We start from the raw sequence: 7,567 nt of genomic DNA, 5'->3' as shown, positions 1-7,567 counted from the left end.
TTTTCAAAATTTTCTAAGTAGTATGGGTGTCTCAAATAAATGGTAAAGTGTAGAGAAATCAGTAAAAAATTCTAAGAAAATAAAATACATAACGTAAGTGATGGAATTTTTTAAATTCTAAACCCCTAATCCCTTTCAGACATTTGTTAATTCATTTATCACTCGATTTCCAACAATTTTCATTTTTTGAAGCGTTTCCATCCTATATATGTAACAAAAGTTATGACCATTTGAAGTTTTTCACTACCAAATATTAACAACTTTGAATCAATAACCAATATCTTAGATCTGAACACTTTACATTTAAATACAACCTAATAGAAGTTACTACAAAAGTATTTGAGTCAAGAATAATTTGTTCGCTATTTCAAGAAATTTTACAAAATCAAGATTAAACTAAAAACACAAAAATGCAATCTTTAGAACAAACAACAATGGATAGTGAATAAAAAACCAACCTTACTGCAAAATAAAATTGGGGAGAATGAAAGTTTCAACCCAAGCTAGCACCACAACGACAAGATGAAGTGAAATGAATTGAAAATTTTGCTCCTACAAGTTTAACATTGTTGCTGCACTTTGGTGGGAGGTTTAGCGTAACAGAGAAAGAGAAAGGTGAGGGCACTCACGTTGTTTTTATTAGAGTTTGTATGAACAAAACACATCTCTTTATTCGTTGATCAAATCATTATACAATGTATAGAAAATTAGTTTATATAAAGCAAAGTTTGAGAAAGAAAAGAGAACAAACTAATTCTAACATAAGAAAACGAAAAATAAATGTTCAAGAAAGCAACAATTATACAACAATATCAACTAATTATTATTTTATCTAATATCTCATCTCAAGGTGAGTTGTGGATGTTAATGAGACCCATCTTGAACATGTTAGCAGTGAAAGGTGCATGATATAAATCTTTTGTAAACATATAAGCAATTTAAAAGGAATACGTGATAAAAGAATGAGCTCATAAAGAATCTTTCTACATATGAAATGAATATCTACTCCTATATGTTTGGTTCTGTCATGAAAGGAAGGATTCTTAGCTAATTGAATTGTTGATTGGTTGTCATAGAAAATACAAACAAGTAGAAGAATAATGAGATGAAGATAATCAACAACATATTTTAGCCGTTGCAATTTGCAAACACATATTAAACATGATGGGACAACACAAGCATATTTAAATACCTTATACCCTAGCATTTAAACACATCATAGAAGAACATTTACTCGTCTTTAATGCTCACAATCTTCCATTGCAACAAACCCGCAATTCCAGCTGACACGCTCCCAAGGACAATGAAGAGTTTCACTTTCAATATTCGTTGACTCTTCAAAACCCAGTTTCACTAATTGAAGGTTTATGAGTAAACCCCATTTTATTAAATACCTCGCTTTAGTATTTAAAAAACAAAACTCCACATCATCAAATTCATATTACACCACAAAATTCAAAAACTATTACATATGCATGCCTTGTCAATGTTTTGTTAACAATAATTGATGTGGTTAATGATTAAGGCTTAATTACATCATTTTTTTTTTCGAAAATAGGAACAAAATTGAGACGCATAAAAATAAAGAGACCAAATTTAGATTTTCTTAAAAGAATGGAGACGAAAGGTATAATTTAACCTACAAAATATTTGAAATTGTTTATTGAGAAAGAGACAATTAGACCCTAGATACCCACATGAATAGATTAAAGAAAATTTCACTTCTATTATTATTGATAAGAAATGACAAATGTTTCTATTTTGTAAAATGACATACATCACAAGTTGTAAAAAATCAAAGACAATTTTAGTGTATTTGGAAGCTAAAAATTGCAACACATTGTTTAAAGTATGACCTAATCTAATATGCCATATCATAGACATATTATATGTGACTATGGCAGAATGTAATGTGTTAGTAACATTTAGAGAATATGATCCAAATGAACTTAAGTCACTGGAATCTTGTTGAAAAGAATACGTCATTCCATTTCTTAGTTGCACAAATCATCCAAAATATTGATTTATGCATAATCAAACAAGTTTCATAAAAAAAAATAATGCAATCAATTATGAACATTAATTTGGGAATTGAAATAAGGTTAGCGACTTGATACATATAAAACATCAACCTGAGTTAATTTTTCAAGGGTAATATTGCTAGAGAATTGAGCAATGACAATGGTATTATTAGGTAACTTTATTTGAACATGTGATATGGGTTTTAGAGAAGAAAAACAAGATTTGGAGGGAGAAATGTGATTTGTCGCATCATTGTCCAAAATCTAGGAAAAAAAATGAGAGAAACATCACCTATAGTATTACGAAGGGAACTTTGAGTATGATTGGTAGAAGACGATCCAAGTTTGGATTGCTGAAGAAGAGCTAAAATGATCTGATAATGTTCCTTTAAGAAATTGAATTGGTTGCATGAAGAGCCTTTAACCATTTGAGATTGTTATGAGGTTATAGTAAAGTCTATTTCAGCCAGACTAGTAAGGATTTGGGACCAGAGAAAGAGGCACGACCAAATTTTCTATACCTTACAAGGAAACCAATTTGCTAGTAATAGGTTTCAATTGTATGGTTTGTCTTTTTGCAATTTTCACAATATTTTATGTTCTGATTGTTTGATTTCTAGAATTGTTGTTTTTTACTACTCCATTCAAATTCTTGAAACCATGGGATTTGACATATTCATCCAATTGCATAGAGAAAACAACTAATTTTTGAGAAGGGAGAATTCAATAATTACCTATAAATTCTCTTTCATGTTGAAGAATCATAGAGAATGTCTTGAAGATGGAGGGCATGGGATCTATGATCATTATTTGAGATCGTACTTGGGAGTAGTTGTCATTAAACCACAAAGAAACCAAATGACATAATCTCTCTTTCTTTTTGTACTTTCGAAAGAAAACCACAAAAACAAGATGCAAAGCATTTATAAACAAGAGCACGTCCTTATAGTTCAATTTCTTTCCACATAGTTTTTAATCGTGTGTAATAATCATAAATGGTTTAATCACACCTTACTTACACTTCTAGATTTGATTTTGAAAATCATCAATGTAGAACTTATTGGAATGTGAGAACTTTTCTTCCAAATATTTCCATATTTTAGAAGCATTTACATCCACACAATTGATTGTCTGATGGAGGAGCTTATAGAGCGCATCAACCAATACATCATCATGTGATTACATCTACGCCATGTGTTATGAAGGGGATTTGTGATTGGTGAACATAAGAGGTTTTCAGTGGTGAATTGTTCTTTGTTTTTGGTTTCTAAGACAATCATCATCTCTCACCTCCATTGGTAAAAATTATTTTCAGTCAACAGAGGAGAGACAAAGACAATCACAAAATTCTAAAATTTTAAAAAATAAATTGACGTCAAATCCCTCCAGGACAGACATCAATTTCCAATTTTAGGGTTGTCTAAAGTTATTTGAAATTTATTAGCTTTACAATCTATATTAATTTAAAAATTGATGTATATTATGAAAGGACCTAACTTTAATTTCAACAAAATATTTACAAAAATGTCACTTTAAGTTTTTAATGTCGAATTTTATAATATGTTACACGCAACTATTTTTCTATAATATTATAATTTATCAATTTTTTATTAACGTGTTTAATAATTAAGAAAAAAATAAGTGTGCGATTTTATTAAATTATAAAAATTGAATATAAAAAAAATATCAACAGAAAAAAAATATTTATATTGATTTACCTAGGTTGACGCGTTAGGTGCAAAAGATTTTTTTGAAAGACCTGTATCTGAATCTTTTAACCAAATTAAAGTTTATAAAAGTCAATAAGTGCTTGCTCTTTAGAAAAATTTGGCTTCATATAGATCAGGTCCAGGTCATCTTTTTATCAGGTAACCTCTCACTTTTTCTATTCCTAATGCTGATAAAAAGTTTACCAGAAGCTTGTAAAATAATGATAAATTTTTATATATTTCTTTTATTTTATCACAGATTTTCTCAACCTCTATTCATAATATAATCACGGAAGATCTGCACTTGTATTATTTCAAAATACATTTATTTTTATATAAAATATTATTTAAGAAAAATAAAAAGAAACTATAAAATTGTTGGTTGTTCTGTTTATTTTATTTCAAAGTTAAGATTAATAACTGTTACTATAAAAAAATAAATAAATCTGAAAAAAAAGATAGAAGGAAGGAAATGTGGAATAGTGGTGATTAGATTATAGTATTTGGGTGTAGAAAATTGGGAGCTAGAGCTACCCACGTTGGGTTCCTGCAACTTCCAGTTTGAACGCAAAGCAAAGACTTGGTGAAGTGGTGATGTATGCGAAATGCAATGCCACTTTCCCTCACTTTTACGTTTTCATCCTTCCCCTCTCTTTTTCCGTTTGATTTTCCATTTCCTTTCTTTATTTTCTTTCTCCCTTCTTCTCATTCTCTTCTCAAATCCTACTGTTATCCCTATTTTTTTCATTGATGTCACTGTAAGTACCTCTCTATCTTCAATTCCTTCTTTTTCTCATCTCATTTTAATTCATTTCCTCTTCCTTTTCTCACTTCAATTTCGAAGGTCATCCTTTAGTTATTGGGTCTGTAGGAGAAGTGACAAATTAGGTGAAAGGGCTGCTGAGACCTGCTTCAAATTGCTTCTTAAAACTCTTGTTTTATTTTTATTTTGTAAAATTAGTTTCGAATATTGTTGTTCTCCCTGAATTGCATCCGCGGAAAGTGAATTCTGATAATTGTTTAGGTTTGAGTGTTTCTTTTGGTTGGATCTGCTTTTTCTGGTTTATTGAATGATGTGATGATTAGGAATTTCTATAGTTTGTATCACCTGCTTCTGATGGCCACTGTGTAGAAGATTTTACGAGTTTTATTGTTAGCAAGCTGTATACTATACTGTGTTCTTCATTTAAAGTCCTGGAGGGTGTTTAAAGTGCATTTCTCTCATGTTCATTTTTGTGACTTGCGAGTGGTGGATTATTGTCTGCTTACACCGCTTTTCTGTCTCTCTTTAATTTTCATTGAATGGGGTTATTTGATGCTAGCCTTTTATTTTGAGAACTCAAATTTCTTCATGGTAATTTGGTTTTCCTTGCAGATATTGAATTTTGCTAGATATGGGTGCATTTTTTAGTGTGGCGAGTACAAAATCTGACAAGAGGGAACGGGATGGAGTCTCTCCAAATGAGGCATGTAAGAGGCAAAGAATGTCTCCTACTGTTGATGAAGAGAGTCCAAGGCTCATTCCTAATCTCCCTGATGAGTTATCACTTCAGATCATTGCTAGACTTCCTAGAATTTGTTACTTAAATGTAAGGATGGTATCAAAGAAGTGGAAGTCAACTATCATGAGTTTAGAACTGTATAAATTGAGGAAAGAACTTGGGACAACTGAAGAGTGGCTGTATCTATTGATTAAGGTTGGAGAAAATAATCTTGTATGGCATGCTCTGGATCCTCGTTCTAAGATATGGCAGAGAGTGCCCAACATGCCCAATTTTGCCGATGAAGAAGAACATAGAAAAGGTTCTTCTAGGCTTTGGATGTGGAACATGGTGGAGGGTATCAGAATTGCTGAAGTTATTAGGGGCTTTCTTGGACGGAAGGATGCATTTGATGAAATGCCCTATTGTGGTTGTGCAATTGGAGCTGTTGATGGGTGTCTCTATGTTCTTGGTGGATTTTCTAAGGCTTCAACTATGAGATGTGTGTGGCGATTTGATCCGATACAAAGTACATGGAGCAAGGTGACTCCTATGTCCACGGGTCGGGCGTACAGTAAGACAGGCATCTTAAATAACAAGCTTTATGTTGTTGGAGGGGTTAGTCAAGGTCACGCTGGATTGGTTCCTCTCCAATCTGCTGAAGTTTTTGATCCCTCTACAGATACATGGTCGCATGTACCCAGTATGCCATTCTCTAGAGCTCAAGTCCTTCCCAGTGCTTTTTTGGCTGACATGTTAAAGCCTATTGCCACAGGGTTGACCTCATACATGGGAAGGTTGTGTGTTCCACAGAGTCTGTATTCATGGCCCTTTTTTGTTGATGTTGGGGGAGAAATCTATGATCCTGACACTAACTCATGGATAGAAATGCCTGCTGGAATGGGTGAAGGGTGGCCTGCGCGGCAGGCAGGAACCAAATTGAGTGTAGTAGTGGACGATGAATTATATGCTTTTGATCCTTCTAATGCTATGGATAGTGGAAGGATCAAGGTTTATGACCGAGGTGAAGATGCTTGGAAAGTAGTTATTGGAAAAGTTCCCATATATGATTCTGCTGATTCAGAGTCTCCATATCTACTTGCTGGTTTCCACGGGAAGCTCCATGTTATCACAAAAGATGCCAATCATGATATTGCTGTTCTGCAGGCAGGCCTGCGGAATAATTTGGGTTATTCACCATCACTCTCAACTCTGTCACAAAGTACATTGCATGAATCTCCAGAACTGGCTTCTGAATCAGATGCAGCAGTTGTTTGGAGGGTAGTTGCCTGCAGGGATTTTGGGCAGGCTGAACTAGTCAGTTGCCAAGTCATTGACATATAGATGAAAAATCAAGCAATGACTGTGACAAGCAGTGAATGTATCTGTTTGTTGGCAGTTACACGAGTTAGTCTTATGGAAATTGAATTGTGTCCATTTTGTATCATGAGTCAGGTGTCAACAAAACAGCAAGTGCTGTGATAGTTGCAATAGGTATATAGTGCTGCAACTATTTATCTTTTCACACAAGGTAAATAAGTGCCATAGGAATTGTCAATTTCGTTGTTGATATGCTCTACTATAATAGCACACCAGGTCATTATTATGTCATTAGATTGCAACAGATAATCCGTCCAATTATGGCGCAGAAAATGTTTCTGGCTCTGGTTTAAGGAATTAAAAAGTAAAAATACTGTTTTTTTTTTTATCGAAAATGTAATATCTAATGTTAATGATACACTTCCGTTGTTATTTTTTTATGTTTTATTCATTTTCAAATTATCTTCCACAAAAAGTATTTTGTTTTAAATTGTGCTATTTTATAAATGAAAATATTGTTTATTTAAAAAATATTATTGTTTAATATTTTATCAAAATATTGAATTAATTAACAATTACAGTTTCTTTAATTAGGATATTTTAGTTAAAGGGGATTATTTTTTTATTTTATATATGAAGGTTTTATAATTTGGGTGAAGTTAAACTATCTGAAGACAATTCAATACTTGAACGTGAAATAATAATAATAATAATAATAATAATAATGTGAAAAGGATAAACTATTCATAATTTTATAATAAATATAAACTTTGACGTAAATTATAACGTCTACTATTTGGAAAAATTACACATGAAGCTAAATGAATATGTCAAAATATTTAAGTCTAACCATCTACATCATAATATATAGCCAGAATTGTATCAATTATCATATTAACAGATTATTTAATTAAAAAATAGCGATATTTATCGATCGATTATATCTAATTTGCTTAGTTTCCAACCGAATTAATTAGCCTACATTAATTCTTTGTAAGGCCACATTAAATTATCTGGTTTAATATCTGGTTAACAT

The 7,567-nt window shown here is 32.0% G+C and overlaps 1 protein-coding gene across 2 annotated transcripts; it reads left to right on the top strand.

Moving 5' to 3' along the window:
• Positions 1-4,205: 4,205 nt before the first annotated feature.
• On the top strand, positions 4,206-6,822 carry LOC108332152 (F-box/kelch-repeat protein At1g22040). Of its 2 annotated transcripts, none has more exons than XM_017567315.2 (2): positions 4,206-4,326; positions 5,106-6,822. In XM_017567315.2, the coding sequence occupies exon 2, from the start codon at positions 5,125-5,127 to the stop codon at positions 6,553-6,555; it is 1,431 nt and encodes a 476-aa protein (XP_017422804.1). In that variant the 5' UTR covers positions 4,206-4,326; positions 5,106-5,124; the 3' UTR covers positions 6,556-6,822. The 2 variants fall into 2 exon arrangements, with proteins under 2 accessions (XP_017422804.1, XP_017422803.1); XM_017567314.2 differs by having other exon boundaries at positions 4,210-4,488.
• Positions 6,823-7,567: the final 745 nt, after the last annotated feature.

This window comes from Vigna angularis, chromosome 4 (assembly GCF_016808095.1).
Source record: "Vigna angularis cultivar LongXiaoDou No.4 chromosome 4, ASM1680809v1, whole genome shotgun sequence".
Lineage (NCBI taxonomy): Eukaryota > Viridiplantae > Streptophyta > Magnoliopsida > Fabales > Fabaceae > Vigna > Vigna angularis.
This window is presented reverse-complemented; position numbering and strand designations above follow the sequence as displayed.

Bases quoted from the DNA above. Each gene is read 5' to 3' on its own strand.
- LOC108332152 (XM_017567315.2), top strand. From the start codon at position 5,125: ATGGGTGCATTTTTTAGTGTGGCGAGTACAAAATCTGACAAGAGGGAA.